Source organism: Athene noctua, chromosome 11 (assembly GCF_965140245.1).
Source record: "Athene noctua chromosome 11, bAthNoc1.hap1.1, whole genome shotgun sequence".
Classification (NCBI taxonomy): Eukaryota; Metazoa; Chordata; class Aves; order Strigiformes; family Strigidae; genus Athene; species Athene noctua.
Window position 1 is genome coordinate 8,177,128 of NC_134047.1, and position 20,712 is coordinate 8,197,839.

The 20,712-nt window shown below is 36.0% G+C and overlaps 1 protein-coding gene across 4 annotated transcripts in view; it reads right to left on the bottom strand.

The window, feature by feature from the left end:
* The window catches only part of TENM1 (teneurin transmembrane protein 1), a 346,951-nt gene that overhangs the window by 248,125 nt on the left and 78,114 nt on the right, over positions 1 to 20,712 (bottom strand). For all 4 annotated transcript variants that reach the window (XM_074915503.1, XM_074915501.1, XM_074915502.1 and 1 more), the window contains exon 2: positions 5,699 to 5,977. In XM_074915503.1, the coding sequence (XP_074771604.1) occupies positions 5,699 to 5,915 (217 nt within the window). In that variant the 5' untranslated portion in view covers positions 5,916 to 5,977. The remainder of the gene's footprint in view (positions 1 to 5,698; positions 5,978 to 20,712) is intronic.

A 20,712-nucleotide genomic window follows, 5' to 3' on the forward strand; every position in this document is an offset into this window, starting at 1 on the left:
AACTCTACATGGCCCTCGTACGGACACAAAGCAGATCTGCTGCCCTGCATGGATTTACATAATTCTGAAATCAGAGAAGAATATGGCTATTATGTAAAAAGCTTTTGCTGCTTCACAGATGACAAAAAATCACCACGACATTTTCCTGACAGGACAATTTCCTGCCAGTGCTTGTCAGCATGCCTTACATTTAATTTATGTCTATGATGATAAGTAAAACTGCTCTTGACTCGTCATATGATGTTAAGAGTTACATGTGTTTAAGCCTTCCTTCCTGGTAAGCTTAAATTTGCTGAACTTTGAAGCTTAGCAAAACAGACCACCAATTTCTGCACCCCACATGTAGTTTTTCCTTTCTAGGGAAATAAAGTGCTTTTCAGCACTGGATCATTTCTATTGCCTATGTATCATGACCATTGCTAGAATGTAACAGAGAGCAGAAATGAGAATGGAATGGCAACAGCACTAAACTAAAAAAAAAAAATAAATAAATAAAATCAAGGATGAAACAGAAGTGGCCCTGGGCTGAAGAGCTCAGCTTTCTCACAGTGTGACCCAGGCCTCTTCATGAAGCCAATGAAATTCATTCAAGGAAGATTTGGAACATTTAGCTGCATCTGTCTACCTACTGCTCCTGAAGATAATTTTATATACCTTCACTACAAAGCCAATCTGCAGCTCCTGTCATACAAAAAAATTCTCCTTGCTTCTTGGGCTAAAAGCAGAAAAGGTCAATTCTTTGTGAAGCACTTTAAAACGTAATTTCCTCTAATACTAGTAATGCTGATCTTTTCACACAGATCTACCAGATTTGCTGTTGGATGCTTCTGTTAGGAATAACTCCAGTTTGCCTTGCCCATAATGCAGTTCAATATATTTAACTTGCCAGGAAATACACGTTTGTCTAACCAGAAATTTACTGCCATATGCTCATATTGTTAATGATCAATAAACTTTACTATGCCAATGACTCAATCCCAGATGCTTATCCTATCAGGAATTCATTCCTCTAAACTGGTGTTTTCTACAAATCTATAATTAACCTAAAAGCCATAAAGCTTTTTTGTACTGCCAGTATTTGTAGAGCACAGCTCCTTTCATATTTGGGTGGAAACAGAGTAAACTGTGGAAGAAAACAGTTCTAATGATGTAAACATGTCACAAATAAACTAGAAGTGTAATCTATGTATGGCACAAGTACAAGAACTTTTTTCCTTGCAGCCAGGTCCATCAATGAGCTTCCTAGCAAGAACAACATTTCTGTCAACTTCTGCCAATTCTACCCCATCTCCTTCAAGTACAAAACACTGTTTACCAGTACTTCCAAGAATTAATTTACTATGTTTGCCAATATCGCCAAACTATATGATATGGGGACTGCCAGGAATTTACTTAAGATCTTCTTGCCAGGATGAGATATTGCAGATTTACATATCTTCAGATAAACAGGAGTTTGTACATTCCAGTGACTAAGAGAAAGCATTTTAAGATGTACACATTGTGCAATTAGCACTGGCTCTTCAGGAGTCAATGCCACTCTGTCAGGAGAGTTTTGTACCTGCTCACATTGAGTTGTTTGGTCAGTAAAACTTAAAACTTAGCTCAGCTTAAAACAGTCTGTGGTGTTATTTGTTAAATCTGGAATTGTCAGATAACTACAAGTTTCTGACCTAAATAATTCCAGTGACATAATTTATCTTACACTGGACTCTCCATGAGGGATATCAGTACTAGACCTCAAGAATAACACCTAGAAATCATTGCTTAATCAGTAGATTAATTCTGTACTTACTGATTTTTTTAAAAAAATTTCTTTCATATTCCTATCTATAAGATGTTAGAAACCAACCAATAAATCACTCCTCTTTGAAGAATAAGATTTGATATACAATTGTAAGGAGTACAAAAATATTGAAGCAGTTAAGTATTCCATATTTGGGTATTGTTTTCTATCTTTAAACCAATTGTAATTTGCAAGATCACATAGCTTTTCAAACAAAGCTTTGACACAAAAAGATTTTTACAAAATACTAACAGTGCTATTTAATCTGTAGGATATATCTGAGAATTCTGAAAATGTTTCCTTTGAGTTCATGCCATGTGGAGTTCTGGTTTATACAGATTGTCTATATAAGCAAACACAAATACCCACACGTAATGATTTTACGTAATATCAGATTTCAATTTAAACTTTTCATAGAAATAAATCCTCAGTATTGATAGTAAAGATGAAATTGTCAAACTGCTCATAACAAAAAACTTCACAGAAATTGCTGAGATATATCAATATTTTGAGCAATAAATCACATTTTCCTCTGAAGCTATTTACTAAGTTCAGATGACTGCCTAGGCTAATTTATATAATGTACCATGCTTAAGTAGCCAACGCAAATTCTTCCAGTTTCCATAAACATCTAAACTGGTCACTCTTTTCATAACACTAGATCAGTACAGATATCCCTACACCTGTTCCTGTTATCAGTCTCTCCTTATTAACTCTTTTATTCCAAAACCAATTTTCTTCTCACATGCCATCATTAGAGCTTGTTTGATTGTTATCTCACCCTTCATCATTATCACTTCATTCACAACTGTTACTGTGCGTCTGTCTTCTCATCTACTCTCACACCTTTCCTCTTGGATGAAGAATGGATTTTATCCTCACTGTGCAGTCTACTACTTCATCACACATGAAGTACAGGGCACTATTTCAGTTGTAGCTAGTAGCTCGAGAAGAATATTACGTCACTACGTGGGGTTACAACTATGGCTGCCCCTTTAATATGTAGAATTTATGCAATAGTCTTAAGCAATGGCATGGTACAGTGCTGTCCTTGCAGAACAATCCTCTTTGAAAACGGGCGCTGTAGGGTTTGTGGTTTTGATTTCTTTTGGGGTTTTTTTTACATTCCAAAAACGTGTCAAATAGGAGAAAAGCTTTTGTAAATATTCTGGCAAAGAATTTTAGAAAAGAACAGATTTAAAAGAAATTCCATCTACAGTTTTATGGCTTTGTGCCAGATTCAGCATCCAAAGTGAACCTGATTTCTTTCTGGTATTGAATCAACAACTACCAAGAATCACCAAGAAGTCTCCAACTCCTAGGCCCCATACTGTGAAATCTGGTGTCCTTTTGAAAATAAGGCATTAGAACTGTAATGAAATCAAATTCTGGCTGAAGTCTGAAATTTTACACTCAAGATTTACAAACTTTTTCGCTCTTGAATTCGAGGTCAACCAGTTTTATATTTTAAATCTGTGTTGCTTACCAGGACAAACATTTAGGCTCAACTTGTGGCAGAGGAAAACTCTATGATTTAAATCACTAGAAAGATGAATTCCCAGGAAGCCAAACAGATGTACTTAGTAGTGCAATTACTCAGTTATACCAAACTGAATTTGTCACAGAAGAAAACTATGATTTCTAATACAATCTTCAAGCCAAACTTCAACTCCGTTCTCATAAACCAGTACGCATGTATGTGTTTTTATAAACACTTTTATGTTCAATAACACAATAAAGCAAGCGGTATATTTTACATAATAATATACTGACCTAGAATATTTAAGAGCTGTCCTGCGTATTGACAAACTAATATAGAGGCCGAAGTGATTTTCTGTGAACATGGACATCAAGCCTTATACTGCAGTTTGAAGCAGTACAAGACTGTATTGCTTCCAAGAAGAAAAATACCAATGCTTATAAAATAGAAGACCTGCAAATTCATACAGTATCTCATAAAAATCTATTTAAATGGAAAAATCTTGGTGCATAAGTTTTCAAGAAAATCATCTTACAACATATGACTAAAATACTTGTTCGTCTGCACAGGCATAAATCTGATTTCTAACAGGCCAGTCCTGAGTAAGTGAGGTAAATTCATGCCTGACAACTTCTGGCAGAAAGGCACACTAATTTGACTATTTCTCCAAAATTATTAATGCGATTGCTTTCAGAGGCACTGTTCTGGAAGAATAAATTCAACACATGATACACAGGCTGGTTTCTTATGCCTACAATAGAGCGATTGAAATCCTTTTAAATGTGTCCAAGCTAGTGAGGCTACTGCTAATGTGAATACCAATAGCAGCAAAGCTCTGCAAACAGGGAGCTCTTCAGAGGCCCAGCTCCATGCAGAGGTTATGGTTTCATAGCCACAGTTATCAGCAATGAGGTAGTGCTTTAAGTAGATCTACAAGTACATTTATATCATCTCCAGTTACAGCAATATAACCACATCTTAGTTAACCAAACTCTCGTAACATGTTCAAGATCAAGTAATTTATAAAGAATCAAACAGGTAAGTCAAGTTTTCTATACAATACTTTGTTGAACTCTGTATTTGTGACTTTTTCTTTCCCAATATTGCAGTTTTGTAACTCTTTGCAGGGAACATATGTACATGGATTGAGGCTATCTCTGGCAGCTAGGTATTATTTCTCCCATTAATTATAGGTACTTTCAGACAACACTAGTATCATGAAAGTAACCTGATTCAGAATATCTGCAGTAAAAACAAAAAGGCTGTAAGAGTTAAGTAGTACAGCTATTTGAATTTTTGCATTAATTTACACATCACAGAGGAGAACATTTTCCAGCTTCAAAAAGCTTATTTTGTATTTTCTTGTAAAAAAGGAAACTTTCAGAAAATTGGAGAAGGTTTTTCTGAGTGAGTGACAAGGGATTGAGTTGCTTTGTGTGGGGGGGGGGTTTGTTGGGGTTTTTTCGTGGTTTTGTTTTGTTTGTTTTTTTTTAAATAAGTACCACAATTTTTAGCTGAGAAGTACTGACCACACTGTAATGGACCAATTTAACCACTTCCTCGAAGAGCAGGGAGTCAATGCCCCTGGAACCCTGCTGTTGTCACCTTTAAGGGAATAGGACTCACTGCTTCTGACACGCTCTCCGATTCCTAAAAATATTCTTCCTGCCTCATCATCCTGCCTGAATTTGTGACAGAGCTAAAGGCAACAGATAAGCCTCTTGTCTGTACAAACTGTGTTAAATGCAGCACGTGGGTTTCCACAAGCAGCAGTCTATCAGGGAATGCTGCAATAAACTGCTCATTTCCTTCCATTTCTTTAGTCTTAGTCTTCAGGTTTTATCTCTAACCAAACAGTAGCTTTTCCTAACCTTAGCTCCACCATTATAAACTGTCAAATATTTGTCCTAGGCTTCTGTCCATATCATGAAAAATGCTAAAAAAGAAACTTAGCTTTTGGCTTTTTTCTCACTAATTACCTTGAGTTTTTGAATAACTTGGTTATTTATACGATTAGAAATTTTAAGAGAACTGTTGCATTTCAATTCATTCATAGGCTTTGTAACCACATGCAGATAGCCTACAACCTCAACACTAATTTTATACCAAAATGCACACAAAATATGCAAAGATAGTAAATAATTAGTCAACATTAGTAAGAGTAGCTACTACTAAATAAATACTTATCTATAGCTATCATGTCATGCTGTCCAGAATCCCCATCAGTCCATCATTCTAGTAAAGCAATTTTATTTCAGAAAAATGTTTCCTAAATTTCTGATATTATGGTATAGTTAAAAATAGGTAAAAAGTGGGTTGTCACTAAGAGCCTTTGAAAACAAAATGTTTGCTTGTCTGCTGACAACGTGATATTATTTCATACTAAGTAATCGGAAAGTAATAACCATAAATAGCAGATAAAATAAATGATTTACCTTGTGTGGACTGGTCAATGGTTTTTCTTTTCCTGCTATGACTGTTATAATTAAGTCTTAGTTCTTGGCTATATTCATTCAGAGTCTCTCTTGAGTCATAAGATTGCCTTTGCTTTCCTCCATCTTCACTTTCATCTGAAGAACTTGTGTAAGTTAGATCCACTTCATGTTTAACTTTTGACAGTGGCTGGTAGGGTTTGCAGTCCATCTGCTCCATCTCTGATTAAATAGGCTCAAAGTCATGAAAACAAGCAACTGGAACTCCTTAAGGAAATAGTCCTGGAAAAAAAACCACAATAATCTATTTCAGATAGCATATAGAAATTTAGCTCACAAAGGCACAATTTTGGTTTTAGTTGACATAAACCAATTAAATTGTATTTATGTCACTATAATTCAGGAAGGGATATGAACATGTATTTTTTTACTGGTTTACTTGTTAAAAATATAATTACAATAACAGCAACTTGAAAAAAAAAAGAATAAAACCAAATCTTAAGCCATTATCCCATTAGACCAAGCAATAACTGTACCTTATGCACAAAATATGTTACAAAACCTTATATTTGGTATTAAAGCTAAGACAGAACAGTTACTATTTCTCTAAAGGGATGCATGTTCATCTTAAGGGAAAATAACATTTTGTATCTTTTAAAATGTAAAGCCTAGAAAACAGAAAAGTTCACTCTTTTGAAGTACTTTGCTGTAAATTAAATTACACTTCAAATCAAGAATAAGAGAATTCATACTTTAGAAAACCACCATGTTAGTAAAAACAAAAATACACCACACTATTATTCTGTGAGAGCATACGATGGTTCAAAACCAGGCATCATCCTTTTAGACTGTGTGGACATTTCAGCAGGAAGCTTCCACACTGTAGTACAAGCCCCTTCTTCCTCTGCATCTCCTGTCTAAGCTCATACCAATATGGGGGCTATACTGATCCTCAACGAAACCTTCTGAACTGCAGCTTGCAGTTTTGTACATATTTAAAATGATCTTCAAATCCAGTATCATTAAAATCAAGTGGGTTGCAGCTGCACATGCAACAAGTGCACTTGTCCTGTGACCTTGTCTTCGTGAAGCTGTTTCCATCCCTAATTTACAGGCAAACACTGTCATGAAAAAGTAAGGATTATGACACACCTTTTACAGCAGCATGGATGACAAACAGAGAGCTCTGTTACAATAAATTTGGGTTTTGTTTTGGGTTGGGTTTTTTTGGGTTTGGATTAACAGATGCTATTAACCTAGAAAAAAAAAAAAAAAAGTAACAAAAAAGGTGGCTGTAAATATTACTGCTAGAAGTCCAAAACCACAGAAGTTAAAAAGAGATTTTGCTTCATTAAGAAGTAATTCCTCACAGCTTTGTAATGATTTAAAGTCAGCAGCAGAGGGAAGTATGTTTAATACTCGGTTTACTATCAGCCCATTCCCATCTGCAACAAGGACTTTTAACCCTGTACATTGCCGGCTGTGAGTGTACAATATGAATCTCCAAATGCAACTGCAGAAAAAGTGAAAACATACAAAAAGTAAATATAAAAAAACCCCACACAAAGCACTTATTAGAGGGCTACAGAGATGAGTTTAACTTCTGAAATTGTCTGAATTTTTGAGGAAAAAAACTGGCACTGTGTCCCAGCACAGCAAACTATCTCCTGCTTGTGTGTACTCCCAGCACTTTTGAAAGAAGCAGCTCCCTGAGCAAGAGTGGAAAATACTGCGCAGGGCATCAAGAGGGAATAAGGCTTCTAACATAGTCATAGAAGAAGAAAATTCATGAAGGGAGATGGACCACTACAGCAGAACTAACACTGTGGAGTGCATGCCTTCCCTACCCCACGTTCCAGGACAGTATCTGGAGAAAGAGGTTAAAGACATGTCTTTGCCTGAAACACAAAATCTCGGGGAGTTTACTCTAGTCATTTAACCTGAGATGGAATAGCTCTTCAGAAACAAATAGCACCTGGATGAAGAGCTCCAGCATTAAAAAAAAAAAAAAAGCAGTTTACATCTCCTACTCAACAAAGTGGGCTTGAAAGCGCCCAAGTCAATAAAAAGAAGTCTTCAAGAGACAGAGAACTAGAAAGACAAACTAAAGAGCTGCCAAGTCTGCCAGAGACAAAGGCCAGCTGACAAGTGTGTCATGGGGCTCAGCAACGAACACAAGTTTTTGCACTCTGGATTGATTGCACTATATCAAGTTGGTGTTAAGATGCTTCTGTAGACAAGTTACTACTAAGCACTATTTGCTTCTCAAAAGCTATTTGACTAAATAATTTACAGCTATTTGCCAACATTGCCTATTATTGCCTAGAGAAGTTCAGTACTTATTTTATGAATTGCTTTAATAGTCTGATCTGCAACAGAACAAAGGTGCTGTGACTTATAAGCAGAAGGTTGGCTTAAAAGATTGCCTGGTGACTCTGTGGAAATGGTTACTGACAGGAAAAAGCCGTCCGATATATCCTGTCTGACAGAACAAATGGAGATGATGCTACAGAAGCCAGAGGAGAACGAGAAGAAATTAAGAAGGTGAAGTAGACAAGAAATAAATCTTGCCACGAAGGCAACAAGTGCAAGCAGCTTCAGACACACGAAGTGCACCCTGCTTTTAAAAGCGCAAAACAATGAACCCAACAAATTTAGCTCATTATTGGAAAAGTCAGTAGTATACTTTCGCACCTTGGCTCACAGAAAAAAACCAAAAACAAAACAACACAGAACTTCCTCCTAAAAAATAACCTTGCTGCACATCTATTTTGTGTGAGGTTTCAATGGTGACTTTTTATTTTTAAACAAGTAACAAAAATTTATAAGGATTCACAGAAACTTGTAAAACTTAGGCAGCAGAAAACAAACTATTTAAAGATTAATTTTTATTCTTTTAAAACAAGGTTTAACAAAGTCTTCACTTTTTGTGAGAACAGTTTTTATCAGAAGTATATTTAATGATGTAAACCAAGGCAGCAGACGACCAAATCATTCCATGTAAGCAACTAATATTAGATTCATTACATATTGCAGGTCTTCTCTTTCACTGTGTTACTTTTGTATGTGCTATCTTCTCATGTGTAAAGATCTGCATTTTCTCAAATCTAAATTAATATAAAAGCTCCATGAACTCACCCCTTAAAAGCTGTAACTTTATTATTAATATTTATTATTATTATTAAGAATGATTAAAACCACAACGGATTTATTAATATCACTACCTTAGCACCAGTACCTCCTGCCATTGCCATGCATGACCACATTTCCAGCTGCAGGGGTGCAAGGGCCTGGCACACGTGTATGAAGCCACAGCTCAACTCTCCTCAGCACACCACCACCCACCAAACCACGCAAGCACCAGGCTGTAATACTCGCCATCTTCAGTGCATGCTGCACAAGGCCAGGAAGACCTAACGTGAAATTTTACACCCTTTATTAGGGAAGGATGCAGATACAGATGTAAGGCAGACAGATCCCGAGTTGCCTACTCATTGACCACCTGAAGGAAGAAAATCTTCAGCTCACTGGCTAACTCTTCCCTTCCCACCCCAACCCAATTTTACCAAAGCCATCTTAGCATTAGTGCCACAGTGGCACTAATGGCTCACATAAGGGCTGGAGATACAGCACCAGAGCCGGCCGCAAACATCACAGTAAACTTTGACTCCTTTCACACACAGACTAAACTTGTGCTTCCTTTATTTTTGCTTAAGGCATTAATGTCTCATAAACCCACAGCTACCTGGCCTGATACAAAAGCAGGGATAAATCATTTGCAAAAACTGGAAAAATACTTCATAAAATATTTTATCAAAAAATGCTTTTATGAATCAGGAACACATGATAAAAAAACACGATCAAATCTTCAAGCTTTTTTACAGTAAGAGATTCAGTTCAATTTAATGAATGATGGTACGTTATGATAACTTGAATTTATACAACTGTCAATCAAATACTTTAACCTTATTTCATATTTTGTTTGGAAAAAGACAATACAATAAGCAACTCAAAATACTGGAATAGGGCAGGAGTATAAAGAATATTGCCTGGATGTTTACACAGATTTCTTCAAATAACTCGCCTTCAAGTAACTAAACAAAACATCCAGCCAATCAATATCAAGTTGACCTTGTCAACAAAATGATAAAGTCTCATAAAGGCTTACAGTTCCTGTAAGTGACCTTTGTCTAAGTGTCTTAATGCTCTCCTCCTCAAAAAGAATAGCACTTATTTGACCTTTCCATCACTGTTCTGTCACTGAAAGCTTTCACAAAATATTTACCCCCCCCCAAATAATTATGTTTGTTATACATGTAAACATATAAATATACAAAATATACATTTAGGCACTGTATAGCAAGTAATTCTCAATCATACTTTAAACCAGATATCATACACAGTTTACAGTCAGATTTGTAGAAGAAAACACACCTAATCATTTAAATTCACAATGAAACACTTTTGCAAATTCAAAAAAGTCAAAAAGCTTTATTAGATGGGAAAACATCACCTTTTAAGCAATGGAACTAACATATATAATGTATTTAGATTTATATTTTTAATGCATTTAGAAAGTTGCATAAATCATACGTTGAACGTGTTATTAGAAACTATTTTCATATTTCACTTGCATCAAAACCCTCTTGCACCAACCTAACTTCCATGTTCTGCTCAGATCAGAATCCTACTTGCTCTGAAGCACAGTAACAGGATCACTGTGGCTTATGAGAAAGCCTGTGATGAGGCTGTTTGCAGTGCACATACTAATCAATAGGTATTTTATAAGAAAACTCACTGTATGCCTTTATATTGTACTCAAATGGAGCGATGCCACAGAGATCACGTTACATTAATAGTGCTTTGTATAAATTCTTATCAGCCTGCTCTGACAGGGTGCCCATCTAATGAGCAAATTTCCATACTGATTACCCACCATCAACCCCATCAAATCACTAGGGGCATACCCAGTTATGGGGCCAGATTTAGAGAGGTCAGGATATGGATGATAATGAGGATCACGTAGCTGAACAGGGTCTTTTGGAAATATGCAAGAGTGAAAACATGAACTGTAAACAGTTTTGGCCTTGACTAAACATTATGTCCAATACTCAGATATTCAAAACTACATAGAATTAAAATGTAATTGCAGTTATGATGCTAAAATATAACCAGGAAACAATCTTTGTTTGCATATATTCAAAACCTAAATTCAGAAGGCACCCTCCTGTAATTCTGTTTTTCCTTCTCAGAGGCTATTCAGTCAGCTACAAACCCCACCTCCACATTTGCTCAATTCTCTCCTATATTTCTTTTCTTTCAACATATACCCTTATCTGAAAGCTACCATTTGCTTATTACCTTTTCAGACCACTGGTTTCTGAAAATGAACTATTAAGCAGGTATTTCAGCTGTGGATTGCTGAAGGCAAAAAGAATAAAACCTTTATTCTGCAAGTCTTTTCTGAAATACAAAACTGTAAAATATGAAAGGCAAAACAAAGCAAACTCTCTTGACTTAAGCCTTTGAGAAATTCAATACCAAGGAAAAAAAACCCAAACAAACAGAAAAATATTCTGACCTTGTACATACCTTCAAAACTATATCCCTCAAATATTTGTTTAGATATTATAAACAAAGGAAGTCCTTATGTCATCCTTAAAGTTCTCTGTTTTACAGAACAGTTATACGCAGTGAGAAAGATATCAGCTGAAACAGTTGACCAGCAGTAAAGCAGGAACAAATTATGTTTCTAGATGATGCATGGAATTAGATAGCACTGTGAAGAAATATGAAAAGTCTGCTTAAGTCTGCAGGACAGAAACAGATAATACTTTCCACGGGAAAAAAAAAAAAAAAAATCACAATAAAATCAAAAAACAGTAATTGAGAACAATCCCTAGAAGGCTGACTGAAGAAACAGAATTTTTTAAAAACCAATAAGCAAACAAAATTGATATGAACATTTTCTGTGAATCACAAAATATCAACAGATCAGAAGATGTCTAAAGATGACATAATGAAGGATCAGTAGGTGCGACGTGCCCAGTATTTCTTTGTATATGATTGAGATTGTGAAATACTGAGACATTGCGTTATTCCTCCAAGGGGTCTACATAGTCCCTCTCAAGAAAGAGAGACATACAGATAAAAGAAAACAATGTGAGAATATGGGGTTTTACATATCTTTCTAAAATGAGATACATAAATGCAAAATACAGTTTTCAGGGACATACCATGGGTTTAACACACTCCCTAGAGGATGTGCCAGTTTAACCTATGGATAGATTACACTTGCCCATACTTTTATATCTGTCACTGTGATAAGATTCAAGTGGAATAAGGTTCATTTTCACATTTAATGGCCTTCATTTAAAATTAGTCAAAGTCTTAATTTAATTCTAGTTAACAAAGTAATTCAAAGTGTTGCCCATTCTATCCAAAGTCTCAGAGAGAAAACACTTGCAGAATAAAATTGTAAAGAAAGTAGGGTTGTTGAAGTATTTTGTGGCATATGGCAAGACTGAAAGTGAACTAAAAAGCATACGTTATGTCAGCTACTCAACTGTGATACAGAATTCTTGGCCAACATGCCCTTCACTTTACTTGGAGAATTGCCACTGACTGTAAAAATCACACAACTCCCTAATGTTTTCTTTTGGAAGCCCGTAATTTTATGTTAGTGAGCATAGGTAATGGCAGTTCAAGGACAAAAGATCAAACTCTACTGCTGTGGGACCAAGTATATCTGTGATTCAGGATGATACAGCCTGGGCAGGTTCAGAATATCTCCTGAAATCTAAGCCTTTCCAACGAACTGTACTTTCGGGAACACATTTCCCGATTATATTGCAGGATAACTCCTGGTGTGAAGTTTTAATTTCAAATAATGAGAACACTGTGAAAGGTATCCCAGCATCTTGAAACTTCAGCTAGGAATCCTGGAGAATGTGAAAAAGTCTGGGCTTAAGTAAACCTAGCCAAGTGCTTGACATCTACAGATTTGTTACAGAACACATGGGCATGTCATTTAATGCCTTTGAAACTTAATTCCTAAGTGTATGGCAGGGACAATATAGGGAAAGAGGCAAAGGAAGTTTGGCCTATATAAGAGCGTAGGTTGAGATTACAGGATCAATATTCCTATATGGATCTCTCAGGAGTCATTTTTGGCTCCAGGAAGGAAGTATGGTCAAAGCTGTATCTTTTTAGTAAAAGACATTATAAAAAGATAATAGAATTGAAGAAAGGGATGTTGCCCCTCACATTCAAGTATGCCTGGGACAACTAAGCTTCCTCCCATTGTACAGGATGTTTCCAGTATATATTAGGCACTTCTTTGTATTAAATACAGCCAGACGAAGTGTTAAAATGTTTGTCAATGGAAGCACAGGTTGCTCGCCACTGTTATGATTATTGTTTTGGTGTCAAGAGCAGAATTTTGCATTGTAAAAACCTAAAATTAGGAGACCTCACTTAGTCACCAGATTCTATGAAATTACAGTTTAATCTTGTGGCTCTTCTGAACTAAAGGTAAACAATATCACAGTGGTTTTTTTAAATCTATACACTATGTAAATGCTATCATTTATCTAACAACATAATACAATAGAGAGCCATACATGTGCTTATGTTTATGCAGGTAGGAAAAATGGAATCTTTATTTCATCTAGGAGTAAGTAAGTATTATCCTCTGAAAGGTATGCTGTTTTAAAATACACATCATGGAACAAGTATTGTATGTGTTTATATGTGACAAGAAAACTGAACTGTTCTTTGGCTATTTGTTGATAATGCAAATTGTATAGCTATCAAATTGAGATAATTATTGCCATGTCTCTTTCCCAACTGTGTGCTTAATTAAGAAGACCCAGTAAGACATAATTAGCAACAATGTAATTTTTAAAATCCAATTTAGTTGCTCAGATTATAAAAATTAAAAATAACATGTTCCATTTAGATATTATTAATTTTTCGAGATACCAATTTAAATTTTGTGGCACAGTAAGGTTAGTACATGAGAGTAATTTACAACACATCAGTACCACAGAACATCTGAAAAACAGTTCAAATATGAGATTGTTACTGATACTAGGATGCCCTGCCTACGGTGTTTAAAAACATTCCGCTGATAATTTTGTTTACATTTGCACTTTTCCTGTTTCTAAACAGAATAGCATAAGAAGTCTTCATTGAACAAACTAGACTTATTCACCAGAGTATTTATGGACTATCAAAGCATAAGAGCAAATCTAAGTACAATCACACTTGGTAAGACAAAAGATTTGATCAGTTGACATCACAGCGAACAAAGTTACAAGAAGAGAATTTTCCTGGCATTATTCTTATGTTTTCATTCTTCTCTCTAAGAAAGATCCCACAAGATGTTGTGGTAGATCTTAGCAATTTTCTTTTCCACTTGCAAAAACAAAACTCCTCACCTAACAAATATCTCTGAAACAAAATGCTCACAACACCCAGCTGAATATTGCTAATGGGACATGTTATCTTAAATATTATCAGAATCTCTGTAGTGTGCTCTACTCCTCAGCTTTGCTATGGCTTGTTCATATTTAGATTGATGACATTTATTTTTGCTACAACTTCTAGGATTTCTAGGAGCAGCATTGATTTAGCAACCTGTTTATTTCCAGTACAGGTTCACTTATAGTAGGCTTATGATCTATAGTTTAATCTCTTGCAAGTATATGGATATTCAAACAAATTATCACAGCACTGTGTAAGAACTTTTATGAAGCCACCATTATTCACTACACATAGAAAGCGAACTTTTCAGTCTTTTCCTAAATACTTTGGGTTTTTAACTTTGGCTCTTCTAACTCTGGGAAAAAATACCATCAATTATTATGCAGTTTTGACATCACCTACTAAGTTTAAACTTAAAAAGCTTTTAAGCATTTGAAGTACTTTTTGCAAGAAGACCTGACTACTGCCTGACCACAAGACCAACACCTGCCTCACCTTCATTTGAAGTATCGCTCAGGTTGCTATTTGCATGCCTGACACCATCATGCCTGAGAACTGATCTTACTGTTCCTTTTCTTCTTGCTTTGATGTCTGTCAAAGTATTCAGTGTCTTCAAGTGCCATTGTTCCGACAAGCAGACCCTCCCAATGGACTTGTACTATATACTGTGACTCCCAGAACTGCTATTATTTGAGCTGGTGTCAGATTGATTTTCTTTCTGTTCATGATAGTGCTATGATCTTGCAGGGTTGAAATTACTGCTGATCTATGCCTTGATGCAACCCCTCGAGAACTGCCTTGTATCAGCATGTCACCTATGAAAAGGTACATCTGAATCCTCAGAGATCTTTCTAGTGGAACCTTTGTTCTCATTTCAATAGAGAATCCTTTGTAATGGATGTTTGCTAGAAATTTCTCCTGCAAGTACCAGGAGTCTTCTGTAGTGCAAACTGGAAGTATATTATGCATCTATCCATTTTTACCAGTCTGTGAGAGCCTTCTTGGCAGAAATTAATTTAAGGTAAGTTCTCTATCTCTAACTTTACTGTTTTCTCAGATTGATGATACCATTTTCGTTAGCACTCCACAAAGACAGGATGGGTTGTGCTGGCACTGAAGAGGGGGAATATTCCCCAGCTTTCTGTCTAAAGGCTCACCTACATAAGGAAATGTAACAGACTAAAACCATATAATCATGCCTCTAAGTGTGTTTGTGGAATAATAGTCTTTTATGCTAGGGCCTTCTTTCATTCGGACTTTAGAACATGTCATAATATCCTCAATTGTTTAAGCATTATTCACATTTTTACATATTCTGCCTATTAGCATCATGGACAGTTTTTAAAAGTAAGCATCTTGCCTACATCTTTGTGAGCAATATTGCCATAAAATGTAGCATCTCTTCTGCAAAAATACACTAACAAGCAAGCACTGATTTTATATTTAAACAAATCTAATGCCATAAATTACAACTGAAATATTCTTGCCTGTTTTAAAACTCAAACACTGAAATATTCCCCCTCTACCCCCCATTGGTAGAGCTAATTTAGGTAAGTTAAATATTTTCTTTTCATGTATGCTTTTCCTCATGGTGGAAGAGAGAAGACAAGACATGGTGATTCAGGCATGTTTAAAAAGGACTTGGTCATTTAGTTCCATACTAATGTACAATTCCATACTAGGAAAAACTTTACAGGTAGATAGAAAAATACCTTACAAATTCCGACAGAGAATTTGTTCGATTACCTATGAAAAAACCCAAGAACTTTACTAACTGCACTGAAGCACATACAAGTTCTGATATATTTTTAAAAATCCTTATCTCGCTAGAAAATAATATTTTATACTCAAGAATATTTCTTAGAAACAAGTGGCTGTACTTAGCAAATGATTACTACATAAAGCACCTTCTCAGTAGGACCTAACACTTCTAGACAGGATAAAAACCCCACTATCTCCATAAGGGGTTAGGCACCAATTCCTGTCGCACACGTATTGTTTCAGTTTAAGTACTTCTGGTAGAGAGGCTGTCCTTTCTCCTAATTTAGGCACCCTATCAATAGTAGTCTTTTCAAGAATACAAGAGGGATTGAAGCAGACATATTTTTTGGAAACTGGTATTCTGCAATGACCAATTTCAGTTCAAAAGTAGATGGAAGTTTTCTGCAACTGATTGTTCCTACTAAAGAAGAAACTAAACAGAGGTGTCTAAAAAATCATGTGGTCCTACTCTCCTGTTGAGTTGCTGGAAGGAAGATGAACCTTCAGAAAGACATCAGCAGCCTCTGTATCCCCAACAACTACCAAGGGAGACCAGAATGACTACAACTGTACCTTGGGTACATAAGTTAGGAGAAATGAAACAATGCCATGCTTCATTTTTTGGAGTAAGTTCTCAAAACTCTCAGCTACTTAAGCCCTTATATACCTATTACATTACTATCACAATGACCACCCTACCAAAGCACTTGGCAAGAATACATTCCCCTTAGCACTTGTGCAATGACTCCACATAGCTCAGCTCCCTTTCTTCAGCTGAAAAGTCATTGCGAAGAGAAAGAGAAGACTGAAACTGAAACATGTGGCTCTTTTATACACACGTACATACACACACATGTATATTTACTAGCTGCATTTAAAAAAAAAAAATTAAAATCATTATCCCTGCCTTAATATTAGAATGTGCTGTTGTCTTGATGAATCATTCTTCCGCAGGGACATTGTGTGGATAACAATTCCGCTCATGTTAATTCTCTTTACATTGGAAGCACTGTAGTACACATTTAATGTGAAGCTGTGTTTCTTTCATGAGCAAGAGAAATGTCACTTTCCTTTCCCAAAGCTCCAAAAGGCTCCTTTTACTGTCACAGAACACAATTATATGTTAGGGCTCTGCTGTCTCTTTCCAGCCAACAAGGCAAGAAAATGACCTTTCTTTAACCTATGGCTGAATTGCATTATGTTCGGTTCAGTGGATATCCTTTCTTATATTCTCCCATATCAAGTGCCTTCTTACTGAGGTTATGAGATGGGCACCTGCCTTTCACATCTGCTAGTGATTTCATTTTTTCCAAAAAACTTGCTTTCATTTGAGGAGGGATGTTAACTCTCATCCCCTGACTTGTAACATTTGTAAACGCCTGAAAACACTCAAAGCTGCAAAGAGACTCTGCCAGCAGAATTTGGTTACTTTTGCCCCACCACACAATCATGTAAAAGGTCAGGAAGAAATATGCCACGCACGCTCACTTGCTCCGTGTCATGCTGTGGTCTTGTGCAGAATAATAACGCTCTGAAACGGCCCCCATATTCCTCCTCCATTCTGTGAAGCAATCTGCATGTCTGGTCTCTCTTGTTTTATGGGTAGCTTTGTAACGAAAGGAAAGAGACATTCCCTGCAGCACAGGTATCTCAACTGTGCTTTGGTTTACATGAACAAGATGCTTGGGAAAGCAGAAAAAAGTAGCTGTGACATTAATGAAGTAAGCCACTGCTGATCTGCAAGAGAGAGCAAGTCAGCAGCGGAGGATTTGCGAACATGATGCTGAATGACAAATACCGTTGCTGGAGAAAATTGCACCACAGAGCTGCAACAGAGTATTACATATTAAAATTAAGAAAGTTCAGAGCCAAAAGAACTTCATGCAAATAATTATTTACACACACAACTCATCTCACAAGTAAGCACATGAATAAGCTCCCCTAGAAAACGTTTGGCATCACTATGGATCTGGAAACAATTCTGAACTTTCATTTCAGTGCTCTTCGGTGTACTGGAGTTCTAAGGTTTGGCAATTTGCTATGTGACAAGAAGGTTTCTGTCAACTGTCATTAAAGATGACTCATATTAATAACTCCCCTGTCGAAGAAGGAAAGTTGTGTAGCTTCAGGATACCTTCCTAAACACTACCATTTTACCAGCACATTGTTACATTAACACTGAAGGCATTATTAACATGGAGATAAAATGAGATCATAGGCACCAAAGACAACTGGCTAGTAACATACATTACATTATCTCGAAGAACACTGTTCTCTTAGAAGCTAAAATCTGAATTACTGCTATTATGTGACACTGAAAATAAACAGAAAGTTCCAAACATTCAAATTAAAATGAAACAGTCATTTCTTGTTCTGAGGTTAAAAAAAATAAATAATCGTTCTATAGAGTTGAAGACCTTTATATACATCCAGAAGCACTTCATGTCCAAGTGACTGTTAGCTTGTGAAATGTCTGGGGCTACACACAGTCCTGGCATTTTCAAAATCTACTCAATTTGAACATCTTTCTGCATAACAGATGTGCAATACAGGGTATACTTACATGTTACAAGGTATATGCATATGAGATACAGGGCCTATATATTTTCAAAACCACAAAACTACTTTTTTGCAAAACTACTGTGCAAAATTGTCTAAACAATTGTTCATATATATTAATTGCCCCTACACCAACGTGGCAGTCTGTCAAGGTAATTTTTTTTTGAAAGTTGATACTGGCTTTGGAATTCAGTATGAACTAAGGATAGGATCTCTATTACCAATAATGGTAGAAAGAACTGAGAAATATCTGCACTAATTCCTCTGAAGAAGACCAAATAAAATAAAGGCTTCACATCTAGCTACAGTAGCCTCTGTAAGTATGGAATGTAAGTGCGTTGTCTAGGATAAAAAAAACAAAACCCAACACAACCCACCCCCCAAAAAAAACCAAACCAAAAAACCAACTACCCAGATGCCCCCAAACCACTGCAGATGCAGAGTGTGATACTTTTCCTAAAAGCACAAGTCTGTATATACTACTAGAGAGCGAGTTCAAGTTCTGACACATTCACTTACTAAACATCTAGGTCTTAAGTGGTGGTATTTGTTTATGGTTTTTACAAATATATATACATATATATGTTGGCTTCAAAAATACTTCAAGTAGAAGGGTTTTAATCTATGAAAATTTTTACTTCCTAGAAAAGACACAGAAATTCCTCCCACACATAGAATCTACTTATATTTTTATATTTTACCCTTATAAAATTACAAGGAACACAAATCTGCAGTCTAAACTACTAACATGAAATTTGCTACTAAAATGGTCATTAGAGGGCCTATTTCTCATTTCAGCTTCAACAGTTCCCAAGTCCGTTATTTACAGACTCCCAGCTAAGCTTTAATCAGAATTGGAGACCTAATCACAGCTAAAATATATATGAATCAAATTCTTATTCCTATTGCTACATACAATTCTCAAAACATTGACTGAATTGCATGTGGTGAGGATGCTGCCAGAAAAGCAAGGATAGAAATGAAGTGGCTCTGGTCCTGCACACACTGTTCTATGGGTGCTTTTCTGAGAACAGTAGATTCTGGTCCCAGGGTGACATCCCAGCTGGAACACTTGGAAGGGGAAACAATTATTTTCCAGTGGCTTCAGCTGATCTATATATTTAGGGAACGGATTGTTGAATGAGCATGACAGACTGAGCATCATTTTAACAAAAAGAAGGAAACAGTCAACTTGTTACTGGAAATAGATGATAGTTGAAGGAAGGAGAAAATTACCATTAGTAGACTAAGAGCAAAGAAATCCAGTTTCAATTTTTCTTCTGCAGTTAATGGAATATATATTAAAAAAAAAAAAAAGTTAAACTATAGGTACCCCAAGCTTTATGTAAAAGAAACTGTTGCCTAGTAGTACAACTACACCACTCGATTTAAATAAATTTAAGGATGAGCACACACACAGAACTGGACCAAGGATTCCCAGGCTCACCAGCACCATTTCCATGGATTACTATCTCCAATACCATGATGGCCAGTGTGCTGCTTGTGTCAGAAGAACACAGATATTTCTATTGAGAATTTTTTTTCCCTTAATCAAGACTTCTAGGAAGCTGTCTTGCCTTAAATTCCTAAAAAAATTTATCATTCTTAAACACTTTCATTTCAGTTGATCTTCAAGGGCAGTTCAGTAGCCCTGGAGTTTTCTTACTGAAACGAGCAACTAATTCTACATTTGGAAAGTCATGTCTGAACAACACACTGATCTGTGTGACTTTTTCTGAAATCTGCTTGTTTAATACCTAAAACTGCTGAGAAAGAAACACTATTTCCCTCTAGCTCTTGTCAAACTTTTTTTGTGAAGTCAACTGCCAGGAGTTTTGTAAAATCCTATAGAGTACAAAGGTCTTTTGTTCTTTAAAGTGACAAGTTTCTTGCTTAAATACAGTGTCTAGGAAGTTAGTAGGTGTTCAAAACATTGTAACACTAGTATCTTAGCAAAACAAATGAATAAATGACCTTCCATTTTAGTGGGAGATGAGAAGACTTTTTGTATGTTAAAGCAAAAAAAAAACCCCACAATGAAAATGTGGCTGCAACTAGTCAAGAAACACAGCTGTTGGAATGTGAATGCTTTCTTACTTGATGGTTTTATAATTTAAGATTGGAAAAATGAGCTCATTAAGATTACAAATTTATAAGTTACACAATTAAGGTCATCCTCAATATTATCCACTTAAAGAAGATTTCAAGTG